At 39.9% G+C, this 22,539-nt stretch overlaps 1 protein-coding gene across 2 annotated transcripts; it reads right to left on the bottom strand.

Moving 5' to 3' along the window:
* Positions 1 to 789: 789 nt before the first annotated feature.
* Positions 790 to 21,902, bottom strand: LOC134205245 (beta-1,3-galactosyltransferase 5-like). Of its 2 annotated transcripts, none has more exons than XM_062680325.1 (3): positions 21,642 to 21,902; positions 7,747 to 8,850; positions 790 to 1,111 (listed from the first exon to the last, which is right to left on the bottom strand). In XM_062680325.1, the coding sequence occupies exons 1-3, from the start codon at positions 21,760 to 21,762 to the stop codon at positions 840 to 842; spliced, it is 1,497 nt and encodes a 498-aa protein (XP_062536309.1). In that variant the 5' UTR covers positions 21,763 to 21,902; the 3' UTR covers positions 790 to 839. The 2 variants fall into 2 exon arrangements, with proteins under 2 accessions (XP_062536309.1, XP_062536310.1); XM_062680326.1 differs by lacking the exon at positions 21,642 to 21,902 and adding an exon at positions 13,504 to 13,869.
* Positions 21,903 to 22,539: the final 637 nt, after the last annotated feature.

The raw sequence follows: 22,539 nt of genomic DNA, 5'->3' as shown, positions 1-22,539 counted from the left end.
AAGAAAATATAAACCCTTTTCAAATGTTGGTCCACAAATATGTTAGATTATGCTAAATTGCTTCCTAAACAATTTTTTATACGACCAAAATGTGTCGTTGGTTTATGATAGGCTGCTGAACCTATATTTGGCGCTGTAGGCATAAAACACGCTGATAAATTTTCACTCAATATGGACATGGAAAAAGTTTTTGTTAGAAAAACTTTTTTTCTTTAAATATGTCACAGGAACATTATTCCCAGAAAAGTTAGATAGTTGAAATACCTATCTGCAGAAAAAATTTCACTGATTTCTGAGATGAGGTTTTTTTTGTAATATCGATTTTAATTTTTAAAACTATTTTTTTTTCAGTGTAGAAATCGGTTTTTTATTTTTTGGGTATTTTTCCAAAAAACTTCAGGGAATTTCACGACAGTCCACCATACAACACTTTTTTGTAGGTCTTGTCATTTTAGAGTTACATCGATTTTTTAAAAATCAATGAAAAAAATTAGGCCCTTATCAAATGTTACTCTTGACAATATTTGAAAAACTAAGTATGCAGAGTGGGTTATAAATACCTTATCTTCATGCCCACCAAGTTTCATTCTATTCTGAGATGATGCTGCCAGCCCCATAGAAGGGTTGGCGCGAAATTCGTCTAATGGTTTTCTCAATTCAGGTATCAAAAAGGCACGTAGTTTTCATGTAGCATTGTTGTATATTCACCTTATACCAATAATGTCATGCATCATCATAAATTCAGTAAATCAGGCATTTCTCAAAAGATCAACTTCTAAATTGCCAGCATTTATCTTTTTATATAAAATAATTGTTTATTATTAATTATAACTACAGATTTATTTACATTGTACACTGTTATCGGATAGTTTTTTCCACAAATCATATTGTTCGTTTGTCTTTACCATGTGTATACTGATAGACTTTTTAATGTTACACTGATTAAAAGCAATGCGTCTATTTAAAAACTCTTTTATGTTTATTCTATGAATATTCAGCAGTTGTGCTACTATTCCAGTTGTGTATACATCTTCCAGCTTGAGGTAAGTTTGTGATAACGATTTATTGTATAACTCCACAATGATGTCTGATGTCATTAGATAAGCTGGCCCTGAAAAGAATAAACAAATAAGTCATAAGGAAGAAAATAACTCTACGTTAGAATATCTTAGTTCTATCATTAGGCTGACTCATGAAATGTTTATAGAGAAACGTAAAATTCAAACACACTTCCAGGAATCATTCCAAAGTGAGCTAAACATGATCAGCGTAACTATATTCATATGAACTATGAACCTGCAGACGATATCCTACATGCAGTGAAAAGCGGTCTACAAAAGCATTAGGGGAAGGGGGGGGCAATATGCCCTAGCTAAGCAAACACTGCTCTATTGTCTTATTTGTAACGCTATTCATGGGTATTTTTACATTATGCATCAGTTAAACAAGATAGCTAGTTGATGCCATTCAAAAATTGTCAAAAATCTCAATCATATTGATAATATTTACATTTCAAAAAAGTGGTGATATTCTTTTGCCAGAAAACTCATGAGGCAAAACGCCTTTTAGCTGGCAGCTCCTAGGGAACAAAGTACCACGCGTCGGCGAATCAGCATTCTGGTATGGATAGTCCGTGGAGACGCAAGTACTTTGTAGGTTATTGCCACTAGGGCGTTTTGCCTCGCCAAAATGTTAGATGTTTCTTCAAAATGTGGAAATTTTCGGTTTTTCCGACCTTCCCAAGCACTTTTTTAAAACTTTCTTCGCCTATCCTACATAATTTTAGATCTAGTTTTGTTACGGACATCTTAAGGACGGTAAATATGAGGGAAACCACAAAAGACGTTTTGCATCGGGGGGGGCGTTTTGGGGCCTCTTCCCCTAAAACATCAGGCTCTACTAAAACCGTAACGTAACGTAGAAGTGGGTGGATCACCAAAAATCTCCATGCAGCAGTGGCGCCGGGAGTGGGTGGGACAGGTAGGACATGTCCTACGCACGAAAAATCATGGGTAGGACAACCTGAGCATTGTCCTACCCATGATTCTAAAGAGATAACAAACAATAAATGAAACAATCTGCACTATGTGCTATATTAATAGCTGCTTCCCATTTTTAGGATAAATTTTCTATATACTGGCTTTCAAACGTATGGTTTGTCTTCATTGTCATTGACATCATTTATTTCAAAGCAATTCGAAATAGTTTATTCTCTTGATCTTCCCTGAGAGAATTTTAGATTAAGGGCAATTAAACGTTACTTATTACAGTTTATGTATATCTTGCCAATCATCTGTCATGAAGAATATGTTAGCGACTTTTTTCAAAACTCATGGCTCATTGAGTTGGCCTGGTGTGCTTAGGAAATTGTTTTAAACTATCATGAAAAGGTTTTTTTTTTCGAGTTTCCAGCAAAACATTTTTAAAATTTCTATAAAACAAATTCAGAATTCTCGCGAAAATTTGTTCAGCATTTCCATGGATTTTTTTCAAAATTTTCTTTGGAAAATCTTCGGAATTTCCTCGGGAGATTCTTTGGAATTTCGTTGAAAAATTGTCCGAAATTGATTTCGAAATTTCTTTAGGAAACTTTTCGGAATTTCCTCGGGAGATTCTTTGGAATTTCGTCGAAAAATTGTCCGGAATTGATTTCGAAATTTCTTTAGGAAACTTTTCGGAATTTCCTCGGGAATCGCTTCCGAATTCTCCGGAGAAACTTCCCAAAATTTCCTTTGGAAACGCTTCCGGATTCTCAAGGAAGAGTCCCTCCGGTAAAAAACATCGGGAAACTTTTTAAAATTTCCTCGAGAAATACTTCGGAATTACTTTGTGAGTTCCTTCACACTGTTTTCGGGAAACTCCTCAAAATTTGCTCAAAGAACTCTATGAAATGTGCTCGACTCGTCGGAATGTTCTATAAAAACTTTATCGGGAAACCTTTCGATTTTTTTTAGAAAACTTTTCGAAATTTTCTTGGGAAACTCTTCCATATTCCAAGTAGAAATTTGTTGAATAATTATTTGCGAGCTTCTTAGGGCAAAATGTTACACGGTTTAAACGACTGTTGTGTTCCTTGTCTTCTAAAAAGACGACAACAGTCGTTTAAACCGTGAGAAATTTGTTCCATGGAAAACCATAGGAACATTCTTCGGGAAGCTCTTAGAATTTATTTTAAAATTAAGAATTTACTTGGGAAACACTTCGAAATTTTTACGGGAAAATCTACGGAATTGCTTTGCGAAACCATTCCTTTCCTCGGAAAATACTTTTGAATTTCCCCGGGAAAATCCATGTAATTGCTTTGAAACACTTTTCAAAATTTCCTCGGGAAATTTGTCGGAAATCCCACGGAAAATTGTTTGAAAATTCTTCAGGAAACTCTTCGGATCAGATAACTATTCAGTTTTCTTTGAAAAACTTTTCGGAATTTCCTCGAGAAACGATTCTGAATTTCCAAAGGAAATTTGAATTTTCTCCTTTAAAAAAAACTCTACGAAGAGAAGAGAAAACTCCTCGGGAAACTCGTAGAGATTTTTTCAAGAAACTCTTTGTAATTTCCCTGCCAAACTTTTCGGAAGTTTCCCTGAAAAGCGTTCAGAACTTCCTCAAGAAACTCTTTAGAATTTATTTGGGAAACTTTTCGGAAATACCTCGGGAAACGCTTCCAAATTATCTGAAGAAACTCATAGTAGTTTTTTTAGGAAACGCTTCGGACTTCCCAAGGGATTTTTTTTCGGAATTTTCCCAGGAAGTTCTTCCAAAAATCCCTCCTCGGAATTTCGTTGGGAAATACTTCGAAGGTTCCTCGGGAAAATGTTTAGAATTACTTTGAGAAACTCTTCGGAATTTCATCGAAAAAATCTACGTACTTAATTTGGGTAAACTCGTTACAATTTCATCAGGAAGCTTTCGAAATTACCTCGAAAAACTCTACGAGGTCGTTGGAATTTTCACGAAACACTCTTAAGAAATCCCTCGGGAAAATCTACGTAATTAATTTGGAAAACTTTTCAAAATTTTCTAGAGAAACGCTTTGAAACTTTCTCGTAAATTCTACGGAATTTTGTCGGTTAACTCTGATCATTATATGATAATGGAGGATATTTGACTGAGCACAGATAAATTCGATCAGCATTCAGAGCTTTGTGTGAAACGTACTCTATTAATGCCTCGTTTCAAAATTGGCGTTTTCTTAAATGTTCGTTGGGGCAACTTTGTCCTACCCACGTCTTGGAACCCGACCGCGCCTCTGCCATGCAGTATCACAAATAGTTCGGATTTACTATCAAACGGGAAAAAATGTTTATTCGACCAACAGCAAATCGGTTATTTTGGCCTTCTATGGGATCGTCATGGAATCCCGAAGTATGGAAGCACCAAAGAACATCACCCGATTGCGATTTTTTTCTAGAAGCCATAAATTACTATTTATTTTTATTTATTATTTTAATAATCATGTATTTAACATGTATAATCTAATAATGATTTTCAATGTGTGTAGTTATAAAAAAAAACTATATTTTGATTAAAACTCTCACTTATCATCTCTGTATAATACATATACGATATGTAGCATACCGCGAGAAACTTTTTTCGCAAGCTTTCATGATAGAGAACTGATTCGGGACGGAGACGAGCCAGCCTCGGGCTGAAAGTCTCCTTAATAAAGACACAAAAAAAAAACTGATTCGGGATGTTAAACCCCATGATAAATTTCTTTTAGAAAGCTCCAAATGCGGGGAGCACTGGCTCTAATAGATGATGCATTTCAACTTGTTCTACACAGCTGCGCTGTAACCATCACGAAAGGAGCGAAAACAAAGCGAGAATCACCATTTTTCTGTGGGGGCTGCCTATCCGATTCTGTTTCGCACCTGTATACAAGTTTGATAAATTTGTTATCATGGCTTGTTATGATTCGGAACAGTTTTTGCCTCTCTTTTATCTATTAAGAGCTCTTTCTGCAAACCCTGACCAGAACACATCGAGATAGGAAGATAATCGAAATGTAGAAAACCCAAATGTTTGTAGATTGGTGGGACTGAGGAAACCATCGACATAAGGAGAGATATCGAGATATAGAGCATCGGGGTGTAGAGAATTGACTGTAGTAGCTTGTGCCTAACATGCGAGCCCTCAGTTTCCCACTAGATAATCAGCTCCTCAAAAATGCTATTTTTGTGGACAAATGGACAAAAGCAAACCATCCATAAATTCAAAGAAATAATGTCGCTAACTTTTTGCACACTAGGATTCTAAACAAGAAATTATCGTCTCAGCGAACGCGTTACCTATCGGAAAAGGTGCAACGATTAGCCAAAAATATTCCAATGGTCTTGTCACATTGACAATCAGACTAATGCACTGTGCTGAGGATTCATGTATTCAGAATGGAAATTCCGACCTATACTGCAAATCGCCTCCAGCGGTGGGAATTAATGAATCTCCAACGATTTCTCGATCCAATATGTTTCGCTGGACAAGTTTGGCAACGCTGATGTGTTGTTCCGGCTTGTCGATCAGCACACCAGGCCTGAGCAACAGAGGTAGTCACCGAAAGCAGAACCAGAGTATTGGTGTCCCACAACAGCTCCGTGGCAGCAAGTTCACGCTGATTATGCGGGCCCGTTTGATGGCGAATACTATCTTCTCTTCATCGATGCACACAGCAATTGGCCCGCGATCTTTCCGACTCGCCCAGATAACTTCAACAGCCACAATCAACCACGTGCGCACGTTGTTCGCCAACAAGGGTATGCCGGAATTCCTCGAGATCGGCAATGGCAATGGGTTTTTCAATTTGAAGGATTCGGTGTACGATAACACTAACAACAAATGGTCGTGGCTCCCTAGGACTGTAATAGAAAGGATCGACACAGTGATGTATAACATCCGAGAGTACAGTAGAAGCATAAGTAAGTACTAGAACGCTAATGGCGCTGTATTGCCAAATTATGCTTCAACAAGCATCATTTGGCCATAATTTATGCATCGTGTTGTTATAGTGCATGTTTAATTTCATCACCAACATCGGTTTAACACATGTAGTACCGGTACTTTGGCTTCCAGGTCAAAGTAACCTAGATGTTAGTCACGCGAACAGGAACGACATTAGCAATCTTATACTTTTGAATCAACTGAGTGGACAATACAAACCTGACATACATACAAAAGGTCACACGTCAACTATCTCAGAGAACGAACTACTTCGAGGACAACAACAATATCTTGCTTGACGAGTGGTACCTGCCTTTGCCGATTCCTACTCTTCTATGTCACTCGTCGAAGCTGCAAACCACCATCAAATCAATCTCTACTACAGCAGTGTATCAACTTCCAACACCGACGCCTTCTTCATCATCACAATCGACGGCATTTGAGTCAGCCTTCGAAAGCTCACCTACAGTTCAACAAAAATGAGTAAAGTTGAGTAGATCGTGAAAATCTAAAACTGAACTGCCGTAATCTGGAAAAGTGACGTAACAGCCATTTTACAACATGCATGTTTTCCATTTTTCTGTTAAAGAGCTCGATGAGTAGTACTCGTTAACACCATTTTTGGAAAATGGCGTATACGTCACTTTTTCAGATTACGGCAGTGAATGGAAATTTCGTATTGAATGGAAAGTCCCTTTGAAACGCCCAGAGGGTTAAAACAAGGTGAGGGTCTATCTTGCTCGCTTTGGAGGGGGTAATACGACGAGCAGGTATTGACACGAGTAATGCGATTTTGGCGTGATCCGTCCAGCTACTCCGGTTCGCCGAGTGGAGTAAGTCAGACTGGAGAGGGAAGCTAATCAGATCGGACTAGTAATCAACACGTCGAAAACGATGTAGGTACATGATAAGAAGAGGCTCAAAAGAGGACAACCTTATCAACGAGTTTGTGTCGGTGGTGACGAAATCGAGGTAGTACATATTATTAGACTTCATATACATGGGCTCACTGATGACACCCGATCTCGTAACACCGGGTAGACACCTCAACGTGGTGTGTTACGGAGTAAGATTTACCATCACATTGCCAGCTTCAGGCAAATCCTGAACCAACGGATACCCTCCGCAATATCCAACTCCGTAGTACTTATGAGGGTGTCGCTAAGTTGGTGGCCTCTCTCAAGTAAGTACCACATCAACATTTCCTTCCTAGTTACGGTGAAGATGGGCATGGTCAGGAATAGTAATCCTCATGCTTTTGTTAATTTTGTATCATATTATAGAATCTAGGGCCCCTCCCCTTCTTGATTTCTGAAAGCATTCTAGATATGGATTTAAAAAAAACATGAGTGTCACTAGTGTCCAATCTACGAACTACACCGTAACAATGCTAATGCTTGAGCTCACTGATGACCACCGAAAACAATACCAGAGGTGCGCAATGATCAAGGTGGATCGATCAGGTGGAAGACGATTGGAGAACCATCCGAAGACTGCGTGGTTTACTACTTTTACTTACTACAGAGACCACTCTGGCCTTAATCTGAATAAAAAAAAATAAACAGTAAACACATTCGCGCATAAGCGCCATTTTTTCGAAAAGCTTTGAAGATAGCACGCGTTAGATTATTTCGCCATATAAATTCCGATAAAAAAATAAACGTTTCCTGTTGCAACCATTCCAATTAGCCTCGTGATTTTTTGTGCCAGATATTGTGGTAGCATTGGAGATTCTTAACACATTCTGAGATTTCCGCATCGTGAATTATACAAATAAAAGAAATAATTTATTTATATGTTAATACATACCGGTTGTAAAAGGTGGAAATACTGGAGGAAAATACTGTTCCGGACTGACGTAATACTTGGACTTTTTGTTCCGGATGGGTTTCCATTTCTTGGCCAATCGTCCAAAAATGGAACGCTTATAGCTCAAGTGAGATTCGATGAACTGCAGTAGCTTCGGCACATTTATGAACATGTCATCATCCGTTTTCAACAGATAAGTTGCATTCGGGCAGTTCGTGCTTGTCCATTCGAGAAGTGATAACGTCTTTAGTGTGAGATTCCGATAGCTGTCGATAAAATTGCCCCTAATAATATCACTGTACATATAGTTTTCCGCCGACAGCTGATCCTCGATACGTTGATCCAGTGTGCGGCCTAATACAAAACCGATCGATATATCTCGTCGAATGCCGTAGTGTCCCCAGGACTGCCTTATGGACAGCCTTTGATCGCGGTGCGTCGGTGCGGACGTAATTAGAATAAGGAGATTCACATCGGAGCCTTTATTAGGACAAATGTTATTAATAGTAGATGGGTCATTCATATGACCCCGTTCATAAATATCCTTGGTTTTAACTACTTTTTCCGTAGTACTATCAACGGATTTGGCGGGAACCGTCTTAACGACGGTTGAAACATTCTTACTGGTAGGAATGCTTACTCTCTTAACCTCGTCCACCTGCTGAGATTCCGACAGTTTGTCTATTCGTTGTATGTTATCATTTTCTGTGTCTACTTTGGCCGTAGACTCGTTCGAGATTAGTGTCGCCTCGCCAAGCTTCCGCAACACGTTTGTGATGTTGGTAGATGAACCACAGCCATTCGCTAGAAAGGTGAAAAAACCACAATTTTTCCTGCCCGGTTGCCGCTCCGGCTGCAGCAATCTTTGCGCCGTATGTGATGTCGCGTTTACCACTTGAAAAGCGGCATAATTCTTATCGGAAGTATTTAAACGTGACTCCGGGTATCGCTTTAGCGGTGGTATATCAAACTGTCGACTATTTAGCGTGGAATAAAATATGATGGTCGCCAGTATTATAATACCGAATATCAAATGTGTGATGCGGAAGTTTGTATAGCACATTTTTTTCTGCAACAATGATCTAACCATTTTCCATGGAAAACCTGAAATTATGGAGACGTAATTAATACCACGAGATCAACAGAAAATTGAAGCAAGGTACTTATCATAATAATTAAATTTTTGTCGTAAAGAAAAACACGCATATATTTTATATGACCACTAATGAAGCTTTAATTGTCGAAACACAATCTACAAAAAAGCTTACCCTTTAAAAGGCAGACAAAACTCAAAAGTTACTAAAATTTTCGTAAATAACTGTTCACATCATTTCAAACTTTTTTTTTTAGCTCAAATTTATCTGGAGTGTTACTCGATGGCAAATATAGCCAATATATGGGAAATAAGCGTTGCCGCTACGTTTCGTGCACGTGGTGTTAAACGAACGCAGGTGTTCACCGGGAAAAGCGGTAACGCAGCGTCGGTGTTGAAAAAAATGTTACATGGGAATCGGCCCATAGCAATACTGCAACCACGATACTAGCGATCAATGTTACAGTACAACCTCAACAATATGGAGTCCATTCAGACATTTCAGTTGAAGAATATAGAAAAATTAATAATTTGGTAATCTGGGAGCTCTAAAAAGTTGTAGGTATTCATAAGCGGGTCTCCAGTTAGCCTTGTGAGTTGAGGCGTAGTATGGCCAATCCGGGGATTGCGAGTTCGATTTTCGGTCCGGTCTAGGATGTTTTCGGGTGGGAAATAGGGCAAAATGTATCCATTGTACTTGCCAAACAAGATACATATTCATGCAATTGGCGGGCATATAAAAGCTTTCAATTAATAACTGTGGAATTACTTATAGAACACCTGAACAAGCTGACCAAGTTTCAGTTAAAATGTAGTGCCATTGAAGAATAATAAGAAGAGAAGGTATCCGCTATCAGGTCCTACAAAAGCAACCGTTTGCCGCTCATCTAGTTTTCTAGACGGCCGGAATAAACGACTACGCATTGCATTCAGCGGCGGGAAGAGATACTCGGCAATTCAACACACGCCTACAAAAAGATCCAGCTGTAGAAGCTCCTCCAAGAAGCAATTCAGGAGATCACCCAAATTTTCCAGTTAGTCGTTAATCAAGCAACGAACCCAGAGCAAGTAATGAAGTCAGGTTGGATACTGCCTTTCGTTGTCGGCAAATCAACTACATCATTCCGAAACTCCCAAGGAACGTGACATGCTTGCTGATAACGTTGCGACAGTCAAGAAATTTTTTGACAATGGTGTTTAACAATCGCCACCAGTGTCTGTCACTGTGAGAAGTTCGAGTATCAAGATTTGAAAATCAATCACACAAAAAGAAACTATTGTGAATCGTATAAAATACGGCAGACTTCAGTGGGCTGGTCACTTAGTGCGAATGTCGGAAGAAAGAATAGCGAAAACAATATTCAACAGAAAACCAGATATGAGCCGGCGACTTCGTGGAAGGCCACGAACACGCTGGCTGCACGCGGTGGAATCGGACTGGGGAAACATCGCGCAAGACCGACGATTATGGAGCTCTACAATACGCCAGGCATAGGCGTATCGACACTGTAGCCAACCAGGTACATCCTTATTCAGGATGGACGAGATACTGTGGGTGCAATTGGGAGCTAATAAATGACTTCGATTTTACTGATGATGTTGCTCTACTAGTGCAACGGCGCTCCAATATGCTGAGTAAGCTGAACGATCTGAAAGAATGGTTCTTCACGATGGGTCTCACCAACAAGGTCAACGAGACCAAATCGTTGGATGCCGAAACGCACAACCCCTCCAACTTTACAATAACCGAGCAAGCAAAACTTTCAAGATTTTGGCAACCAGTTATTATTAGACAGTGGTACCAAGATGCAACTACTAACAGTGTATCGGAAAGCAAGTACAATATTTTTCTGGAAATAAAAAATGTTATAGAAATGCTAATATCATCTTTCAAACTTAGACGTACATGTTCATGATTTAATTGAAAGCGAAAGTATAAATTTGATAGTTCCGTTAGGATACGGCAAGCATGAAGAATGTTTTTAGAGAGATCGATTTGAAAGCGAGCGGGGTGCAATATTTGTGATGGTATAAATCTCATTTTCTTCCTTCTGTCACTCTCCCATATGATGAGGCTTGCCGTATCCTAACGGAACTATCAAATCTATACTTTCGCCTCTAATTATAACATGAACATGTACGTCTAAGTTTGGAAGATGATAGAAGCATTTTCATATCATTGTAAATCGTTTAACGTCTCGTAGAAGTAATACACTCTCATCATTAATAGTGTACAAAATAATAAAAAAAATCCTCTGATTCCAAGTTTCTACATCTGAAGAAAAATCTCATTTATGAATAATTTATGGAAATAAGCATTTCTTAGACGCAGGTGTCCAATTTTTCAATTATTGATGACCTCAAGCCACATATTCAAAAAGTCTGTCACACAAAAGCATCTTCTGTCCAAATATTTTACTATGGTAATTGGATGAATTTCGCATTATCGATTTCGTGTAAAATTGCGTCCCTTAGTGTTCTGGAGCCCTCTTAGACGCAGGCTTGTGTTTGAAATGGACAAATAGCAAATGTTTGAAATGGACAAATTGATATTAAATTTGCGAAAAAATATCCACTTTTCTCAGTATGACGGGACTCGAAGCCACTGCCCGAGCAAAGTCGGTTACCAAATGAGAGCAAGATTATATCGAAAACGAAAACAAAATTCGATGGTCAACTTTGACAAGCTGTAACTTTGTACCCCGATGACCGATTGAGCTGGAATTTTGGCAGTTAACTACAAATATGTTGAAATTTACACATACTAAGTATCATTTTTTTTCGAATGACGCGTTCAAAAATTACGCACTAGGTCAAATTGTTCAAAAAATAAAAAAAAATATTTTTGATGTATTGGCCAATTCAAATGTCAAATTCCAAAATTTGTATTTTTCAAATTATAAACTTAGTGTCTCGCAGCACCTGAATTTAAATTGAACAATTTGTCCTAGTGCGTAATTTTTGAACGCGTCATACGAAAAAAATGATACTGAGTATGTGTAAATTTCAACATATTTGTAGTTCAATGCCAAAATTTCAGCTCAATCGGTCATCGAGGTACAAAGTTACAGCTTGTCAAAGTTGACCATTTTGTATGAAAAACGGCTTCCGCTGCGGAAGCCGCGGAGGTGTACATGAAAATTTGAAATTTTACCAACACTGTTTAACCATACATAATCCATACAAAACGAGTTCAACTGGATTAATCAAATAATTGACATCACAACTGCAAATTTTAATTTCAAACTTTCAAACAAAGCGCCGGCAAGGAGGTTGTGGATTCGAGTTCCACCAAGACACGTGGATTCTTTTTCTCATATTTTATATTAATTTGTCCACTTTAAATATGTGCTGTACATATGTACAGACAAGATTATTCATTCACGATATTTTTTCCACTCGAGTGATGCACTTAGGCAGTATTGCGATTTGGTTTTGACACCTTTCTCAATGCATCAAACGTGCTAAATAAAATCAATTACAACCGTGACAAAAAAATCTTAATTGCCTTGCCCTTATAACCGCTGATTATTTACCGTTCATAAAACGTTATACATACACAAATTCACGTTAATTTTTATTTTAACTCCCGATAAAATAAAGGTTCGATATCTTAGATATTCGATAGCAACGCAACGATGTTTCTAATTATAATAATTAAATGCATAACGCATTATCAAAACTGATTTCATTGCCCTCCTATGGAGACATCCTCACCATCAAATTATCGCAATTCGTCATTCGCACAGTGCGACCTTGCTACAACAACAGCAGCAGTGCCCAACACTGAGATTCGTTCGTAAGAAATGCTTACATGGCAAACGAAGAAGACGTTCTTAACGCAGCATAACTTGGTTCATCATTGTTTATGGCTGACGAGCTCAAATGTGTATTGCCAACAATTCGACCTCAGTCAGTTGGTGGTTATCTTAGCGACGAGCTAACTATTAGTGAATAATGTTCACAGACAGTGATTCACAATGAAGTCTTCGCGGTTCAAGCAAACCCTTAACGAAATTTCGGAGAAAAATAAAAGCATGAATTATATCGCTTAATTACCTGTTTTCAGCATATGAAGCAGAACAAAGATGTGTAGTTGTTTACCTTCCGCTAGATTTTAGAAACAGATTTTAGAATCGAATCACAAGTAAAAAAATGTTAAGCCACTATCCAGCTGCAATCATAATTCGTCAATTTCAATGTTCTCCCAGTTGAACTATTGAAGAGTTTGAATGTGCTTACGACTGTTGTAACAGACAATAAAGTGTGTAACGCTTCTTTTAACTTGAGCACCACTGGCTACTAGTCCGCTGTTTTGTTGCATTTGAACCATACACTTTTCATGAATTTAACAGAATGAAACATACAAGAGCTGTATAGAAATGAGCAACCCAAGATACTTCAATTTAGCAAATGCAGTCCTGCATTATAAATGCAATTAGGAAGAATTCTCAATCATCCCGGACAAAGCATAAAACAGACGTGTCATTATATCTGTAAAATATACATATCTACTATTTCGAAACAAATTTCAAGAGCCTTCGCACTTGCATTGAAGTGGCTCTCTCTAATGTTGCCGTAATCAGGTCGAGGTTCCAAACAGTGTCTACTTCATACTAAGATTTTCTAGCGAGATATTGCCGAAAATCAGCTTAAGAACTTACGTGGTGATTCGTAATCCTAAGATGTCTAGAATAATTTCAATGCTCTCTTCCGATTTTATGACTTAGTACGCCGATGATGACGAGGCTCTTCCATTAGCAACGCAATCCGTCCATCCATGATCCATTCAGTTTGCGCTCTTCAAGTTGTGTAAACAGATTTTTACGCCACCTTTGAACTTGATACACGCGACACGGAAACGATAGAACTTTTACACGTCTTCATCTTTTCTGATAATGGTCAAAAATGCGAGAATACGCGATTGACTCACAACGAGTTCTGCTTGTGTGAAGATATAATAAAAGCAAACAGTTTTTTGATGTTTCTACTGTTTCTACGGGTTTTCCCTCTACGCTGCTTCGCTACCCAGCGCAATGACACATGTCACGGGCGATGGGGTGACCATTTGAACCAGCGCAGGCGTTCATCCGCTGGACATTTACACTGAAATTTCAAATTAGAAACTGGGCATTTTCTTATTAGAATGACTCATATGCAGGAAAGAAGCAAATGATTCTAGCTGATACACAGTTGCGCACAGGAATACTTAATTATTCATAATCTACGGTATCTATAATAAATGTAATACAATTCCTGCCATTGTTCGAGAAAAAAGTAATAGAGAAGGTTTTTGGCTCGTTTCTGCTTGTTTACGAACATACATAAGAGTGTATGTAGACGGTGTTCATTATTTGATAATTATTGGAGATCCACTAATGATAATTGAATAACGATCGCGGTACTATTCTTTTCAAATGTGACATTTTATTGGGTTCTGATGATTGATTTCTGACCTTTCTCTTCCAACTATTTATGCTTATATGGTCTTGACTTTCTTGTTCTTAGTTGCTGACTGGGGTTAAACACCCTACGAAATCTATGGATTCTAATAGCTTTCTGCAATGCGCTTATTTACATCGGTCATTGATCATCAGTATCTTGAACATCATCTATCCATATTGGCGTGAAAATACTGGAAGTTTTTTCTGAGTAATTGCGGTTGAACACTAGTCAGCCAATTTAAGTAAAACCTAATCGATATCAACTAAATACTTTCGTTCTTTGGAGCAATCAGTAGACTGGTACATTAACTGTCAGACCTAAACACTGCTCTTCATAGCCGAATGGCCGCATCAACTCAAATCGTAAGGTTCATAATCGTTTCAGAAAGTTCAATGGGTTGACAATTATTTGGTTTCGCCGATGACATTGATATTATGGCACGTAACTTTGAGAGGATGGAGGAAGCCTACATCCGACTAAAAAGCGAAGCTAAACGGATTGAACTATAGTCATTAACACGTCGAAGACGAAGTACATGATAGGAAGAGGCTCCAGAGAGGAGAACGTTAGCCCACCACGAGTGGTGGTGGCGAGGTGGAATTCGTGTACTTAGATTCACTGGTGACCTCCGATAACGATACCAGCAGTGAAATTCGGAGACTTTTTTTGAACTCCGCAAAACGCTCCGATCGAATAGAGTTCGCCGCCGTACCAAACTGACAACAGCAACAGTTCGCTAACTGGGCGCATTTTAACTGGGCGTTCGATAACTTAAAAAGCGGTTATCCGTCAAAAAACAAAAACAAAAGCTAAGTTGTGAGGAGAGTCTGAATGGAAAATTATTCTCGTTCCAAGAAAAACACCGATCATAACAATGCATCGTAGACCCCTCGTCAGCCCAGTTAAAAGCGGCGCTCGTTAACTGGACTGATGTTCTAGCCCAGTTAGCGAATGGTTTCTGTATTTACAAAACGCTTATTAGACCGGTAGTTCACTACGGACACGAAACCAGGACGATGCTAGTGGAGGACCAATGCGCACTGGGAGTTTTCGAAAGGAAAGTGCTGCGTACCATCTATGGTGTGGTGCAGACAGTACGTGGAGGAGGCGAACGAATCACGAGTTGCATCAGCTGTGGGAGAACCATTCATTGTTCACACCGCGAAAATCGGAAGACTGCGGTGGGCCGGGCACGTGGCCAGAATGTCGGACAGTAATCCGGTAAATGGTTCTCGACAACAATCCGACGGGAACAAGAAGGCAAGGTGCACGATGGCAAGGTGGATCGATCAGGTGGAGGACGATTTGCGGACCCTCCCCAGACTGCGTGGTTGGCGACGTGCAGCCATGGACCCAGCTCAATGGTAAAGACTTTTATACACCGGCCCCCGGCCTTAGACTGACTGACAATAAATGAATAAATTGTCATTCTTTACTTGATCCATCACCTCTTGTTGATGGTTATCAGCAGACCAGAACCGTTTGATCTGTTCCGCCAATTTCTTGTTGGACAGACAGTTGTGCAGACAGTACGTGGAGGAGGCGAATGAATCACGAGTTGCATCAGCTGTGGGAGAACCATCCATTGTTCACACCGCGAAAATCGGAAGACTGCGGTGGGCCGGGCACGTAGCCAGAATGTCGGACAGTAATCCGGTAAATGGTTCTCGACAACAATCCGACGGGAACAAGAAGGCAAGGTGCACGATGGCAAGGTGGATCGATCAGGTGGAGGACGATTTGCGGACCCTCCCCAGACTGCGTGGTTGGCGTCGTGCAGCCATGGACCCAGCTCAATGGTAAAGACTTTTATACACCGGCCCCCGGCCTTAGACTGAAAATAAATGAATAAATTGTCATTCTTTACTTGATCCATCACCTCTTGTTGATGGTTATCAGCCGACCAGAACCGTTTGATCTGTTCCGCCAATTTCTTGTTGGAAGATTCAATAACGAGCGTTGGCATTTAGTTTCTTGAATGCAACACAATATTCAATCAAATGATCAGCTTAGAAAATCGCACATCCACACTCAACCATGCCGACCAACACAGCACGAGAGTGGGGTGTATCAGTTGGCAGAGGCAGAGACCTTTGATTTTGTCTGCGGTATCCTCGCGTCAGGATCGACTCAACACTTCCCTGGTACTGATATCAAGTTTCGATGCAGTGAAACACGATCGCCTGAGACATCTTGTTCATCTTCAGACCATGATATTGCAAGAAGCTGACACACTTTTCAACGTCATTGATCGAACATACCAGAGACCAGTTTGACTCTGAAATCATCGCCTTAGCCTCGTACTTGTATCCGCAATGAGAGCAGACAGATTTTTAAATAATCGTTGTCCCGTATCGTCTGTTTAGCAATGGAACTTTGGACTTTGTTGGGCTTGAAGCATTAGCATTAGGAGCTTAGAATAAGTCTGTACGATCCAATCGAAGACGAAGTATCAAGTAAGTAATTTGTTTGAACATGTATGTAATAGAAATTTGCAACACTTGCTGCATCATATCAATAAAACCTATTTTTTGTATATTAGCTATGAGCGTGTTTTTTAAGTTCTTTTGTTTACTCTTGCTTATATACTCAATCCAGTTGAAACCAGAAATCGGGTGCTAGCGAAGTTGGATTTTTCTCACAATCCGTACGTTAAACCTAACTTCGGAAGTGGTGCGCTGAATAGCGCTTCGCGATATGAAAACAGCGCACCACTTCCGAAGTTAGGTTTAACGTACGGGTTATGAGAAAAATCCAACTTCGCTATCCCCAATTCCGGTTTTCAACTGGATTGAGAATATTATTCATTCGCGAGCCATCTTGTTAAATCGTAAACCTTAATTAAAGTTTCTGAAAGCGTAATCGTGGTTTTCATTACTTTTCACGTCCGAACCTTCCTTCAAAAGGTTGTGGGCCCCGTTTCGCGTTCACGTTGTATGCTGCGGAAAAGTAAAAATCGTGTCGTGAGCAAGGTCGTGAGCGTGTTTAATCGCGTTTTATTTTCCGTCAGAGTAGCGTGGAATTTACATTCGTCTTTCGGGTGTGAACAAGCAAATGGCTGCCGACATGAACTGAAAAGCTGTGGAAAAGCTGAACGATTTCAATTACGAAGTATAGAGATTTCGCATCGACCTGCTGCTGATCCTCGACGGATTGAAAAAAGTCGTCGATGAACCGAAGCCAGCCGAACCTGACGCATCCTGGATTACCCAGGACGGTAAAGCGCGTGCTTTGATCGGTTTTTCCATCGAAGATAATCAGATCTGTCATGTAATAAAGGCAACATCAGCACATGAGATGTGGTTGTCACTGAAGAGACATCACTCCCGATCGAAAAGGGTGAACAAAGGAGTTCGACCGAGAAGGCTGCTGGAGGAGATTTTCATCGTTCAACGTGAAGATGAGGAACCGAGAAACTTGAAAGAGGCTTTAACCGGTCCGAACAAAAATCAATGGGTTGCAGCCATGAAAGAGGAATTACAATCGCATGTGCTGAATGGAACATGACAACTGACGGAACTACCGGCTGGCCGTGAAGCGGTCGGTTCAAAATGGATCTATAAGATCAAACGGAACGCAAGTGGTGAATTAGTCAAATTCAAGTCTCATCTTGTCGCACAAGGGTACTCGCAGCAGTAGGGTGATGATTATGACGAAGTCTTCGCCCCCGTTATCAAACAGGCAACACTTCGTACTTTTCTGGCAGTGGCATCTAGGCTGAACATGACCTTACGATATCTGGATGTGATGACCGCTTATCTGTATGGTCATCTCTCGGAGGAGCTATACATGAAGAAGCCACCCGGATTTGCTGAGAAAGGGAAAGAAAAGCTCGTATGTAGATTACGGCGTAGCATATATGGCCTTAAACAATCGGCCAGGTGCTGGAGCAAACGTCTACACAGTGTTCTCTTGAAGTTAGGATTCGTGCAAAGTAAAACGGATCCATGCTTGTACACGAAGCTTGTCGGAGGACACCGAATATGCCTACTTGTATATGTAGATGATATTCTACTCTACAGCGAAGGATTCCAGCGTTCCGTTCCACGACAATAAATACTACTTATCGCAGCCTTGTCGGTGCTTTACTATATGTCTTGCTATATGTGGCTGTATGTGCTAGGCCAGATGTCGCTGTGAGTGCTTCAATATGGGGAAGAAAAGTGTGTTCACCTACGGAAGCTGATTGGACAGCCGCGAAGAGAGTACTTCGATACCTAAAGTGTACTAAGGGTGCACGATTGGAGTATAGTAGTGATACAGGACTTGTTGGGTACTCCGACGCTGACTGGGCGGGAGAACCGAACACTCGACGCTCGACCACAGGTTTCGTGTATCTCTACGTTGGTGGTGCGGTTGCATGGGGGAGCTATTTGCAGCATTGTGTGACTCTTTCCTCCATGGAATCCGAGTACGTGGCAGTCGGTGAAGAAAGTCAGGAGGCAGTTTGGCTACGAAGAATTTTGGAAGATTTGGGTGAGAAGCAGAACAGAGCGACAAATATTCTGGAAGATAATCAGAGTTGTATTCAGTTCGTCGATTCTGATCGTATTACTTAGCGGTCCAAGCATATAGAAACGAAAAAGTGTTACGTTAAAGAGCTGTGTGCGCAGAAAAAGCTAAAACTTTTGTATTGCCCGACTGAGGACATGGTGGCAGATATTCTTACGAAGCCGCTGGGTGCAACGAAGATTCAAAAACTTTCCAAAATGTTGGGACATTCGCAATAACGTTTCGTGGCAGTGGTGGCAACCAGTGATGGTTTCACTCGGTGCAATGAACGTTCATTTTGGAATTATTCCCGAATCAATCGACGCAGAGCATGAGTGGGCCTGATTCATTTTCTCTGCTGAGAGCAGATGTGGTTGCAGACACTCCGAATGAATCCTGCTTATGAGTAAACATACTCCGATCGCGTGTGTGTGGTAATTGCTGCCCGGGTGAATCGTGTGATGATTGAGTCGGCAGCAAACATTGGGTGTTCATTATCGTTTCTTGATTCGATCCAGCCTTCAGTCTCGGGACATTCGATAGGATCATATTATGAAAATGTGATTCGACTCTCACTCATATTGTTCGGCAAAGGACGCTTCTTAGACGGTACGGACGGTACCTAGCGCAACAAGAATTTTGCTTTTATCGGCTTTGAAGCGTACGTTGCTTGAATTGGATACAAAATGGATGCATGAAAATTGGCTTACGTAACAATCGTTTGACTTGATCAAATCAAAACATTGGCTTTGTTTTAACTTGTTTCCTCGCAATTTTGGAGACGCACATTTCGGTTTAGTGCATCAGCATGCATATTGCCAGTAAGCATGTGGCGTGATACTTTTGACGTAGAACTACGTCTGTCTTTTCTATATTGGGGTACACTTTACGATTGCAAAAAACTGAAAAACGTCACGAAAATATGATAGACTTTGAACGTTAATAGCTTAGCCGTTTCTCGGTGGATTTTCAATTTTCTTGGACCATTCAATCAAGGAAGAGTCAACGCTTCATACCCAATGTACACTGAAGTCGTTTTTCACGCGGTTATTTTTACAGGAATTGTTTTTTATGCGATTTTTTTCACTCGAATTTCTAGACTTCTAGACTGGTTCATACAGACATATTTTTAAATTTACGCGGTTTTTACGTTGTTTTCATCTACGCGTCTCATATCCCCTGCGTAAAAACCGACTCTAGTGTATTACAATATCAATGTATGATAATATTTTCTATTAAAAACTTGCTAACAGCTTAGCACTCGGTTTCGGTGATTCAGTCAATCTTGTAAGTGCATCGCAAGCTTCTTCTTTCATAGCAATACATTCCAACTGGAACTGCGCCTGCTTTTCAACTTAGTAATCTATTGGCATTTCTTTAGTTATTAATAAAAAGCTTTTTATGTCCACCATTGCAGGGCTTTTAGCTGGTGCAGTTCGTTTCTGCTAACTTAAACGTGCGTTTTCTCTCGAAAGCTTGGGGGCGTTTGACGGCAGCTTCTTGCTTACGTCTACTGATGCCAGTAGAGGGACTCGAAATCTTCTTCGCTGCTGCAATGATTGCGTTCTGGTAAACTTTCTTTGGCTCGTTTTTGCTGATTCGTAGGTGTCTGCCAGAGTAAACGCTAGGTCCTACGCACTCACGTGAAGGAATAATAATTATTATCAATAAACTGCTAAACTTCTTTGTCGTGTCTACTCTGACTTCTCTCTCTGACTTCCATCAAACGCCGTTGACAGCCCAGCTTTCGCAATGGGTTTTTCTGTAATGAGCCACCAGGGGTTTAGACTGACTTAGTGACGGGTGCTTAGTCTCTGTTCCATTTTGCGTCGTACACTATCAGCCAGGGTTGTGCTTTTCAAATTTTGAAATCGATTATCATTTAAATGTAAACCTAACTAACACCAATTGATTGTCAATAATGAAGTTCAATCGGATGTTTGGCATTGTGTTTTGATGTTATGTAGGAAAATAAGTTCAAACGTAGCATTTACCACTGGCGTCGCCAGTTTTGTTATTTGGTGGGGCACCACTTGGCGCAAGAACAATAGCCTATGAGAACAATGGTGTGATTGCACCGTGTGGTGTCCCACCTCTGTCTCCGCCAGTGACATTTACCAATGCTTCGAATTGAGATACAATTATCGAACGATTCTTACTCTCTAGCGAGTTTTTATCAATTGATAATTTTGATATATGAACGCTTGAGAGTGTTGTTCATCCTCGATTATTTGATTTTTTTATTTTTATCTTCTTTTTCAAATCAATCTCAGGAGCATAGGATAAACGCACAGCTTTAGTCTAATCGCACAGAATAGTCGAAAACCTGTACATTACATACAGCTACGTAGTTCAACGTCACGTTTGCGTACAACCCGATTGGGCTGCACCTTTGAGTTTTTGTATATTAGCTATGAGCGTGTTTTTTTTAAGTTCTTTTGTTTACTCTTGCTCATATTATTCATTCGCGAAACATCTTGTCAAATCGTAAACCTTAGTTAAAGTTTCTGAAAGTGTAATCGTGGTTTTCATTACTTTTCACGTCCGAACCTTCCTTCGAAAGTATGTACCAGTTTTCGTAATATCCGCAGAACATTGGGTCACCGGTTTGACCTTTGTCGCAACTCCTTTTTGGAATACTGCGCGCAGTTGCCATCGCCAAAGCTTATCTTTCGTCCTCTTACAAAGGCAGCATCTTGCAATTTATTTATTTATTGTACATCAACAGACTACTTATGTCTTAATGATGGTAGAAAAATATAAGCATACATATCGTCAGAAACTTTTAAAAAATGGATATGCAAGAATGACGATTCTCGTAATCTCAAAGTTTTTCAAAAGAAATGAATATATAGTTCAAACTTACCTTCTATTGCTGGGGACTCCAAAGATACCCAGAGCCGCAATAGATAGATGCGGTTCTGGAAGTCGTTGAACTCAACGTGTGCCGAGTCATCATTTTTCCCGTACATATGTTTGTAGCGCATGAATGCTTATGCTTAACTAACGATGACCGCCACTAGCTCGATGGCTCAGCGACTCAGTGCTTCATCCGCTTCAAAAGTTTTATTACTTTTATTCTTTACTTTTGCCATTCTCGTTGTTAATTCACTGTTGATTTTGCCGTAGAATACTGGTCCACAATCGACGACGACCCACTCCCTTTCTGAGAACAACAATTTTTTCTTGGTCCCATCACTTTTTTAATTCACAGTCCTCCCTGGTCTTTCCAGGATTATAAGTCCCACATCTAATGAAACATTAAAATAGTTCAATTAATTGCATATTATTCGGCAACTCGGGCGTACGAAAACAATTTTTTTGTTAAATATTTTGGCTTTGCATATGCACAGCATAATATGTTTCGAAATGGACAAATTGATATGAAATTTGCGAAAAAGAATCCACGTGTATTGGAGAGACTCGAACCCTCAACCTCATACTCTCTAGATAGGCGTGATAACCCCTACACAACAAGACCACTTAAAGGTCACGTTTGCGGAAAAGCCATCAGAATCCGAGTACCAACCTCCACCGCGGTTAGCTCTTTTTTGCAAATTGAATATCTTTCGGATGCTTGATTTGTCCAATCTACACATGTGCTTTACTGTAGTATATCCACAGCCATGCGAGTGCACATTGTTTATTAAACGAGAGGATTAAAATAGTTCAAATTTCAATCAAAAATCGGCATAAATTTGGGACTAAAAATATTGCAGAAATGAGCTCGCCGAGACCAAATTCTGCAGTTAGTTAAAACTTTA

Source organism: Armigeres subalbatus, chromosome 1 (genome assembly GCF_024139115.2).
Source record: "Armigeres subalbatus isolate Guangzhou_Male chromosome 1, GZ_Asu_2, whole genome shotgun sequence".
Lineage (NCBI taxonomy): Eukaryota > Metazoa > Arthropoda > Insecta > Diptera > Culicidae > Armigeres > Armigeres subalbatus.
Note: the sequence above shows the minus strand (reverse complement) of the source record. Positions and strands in the feature narration are given on the sequence as shown.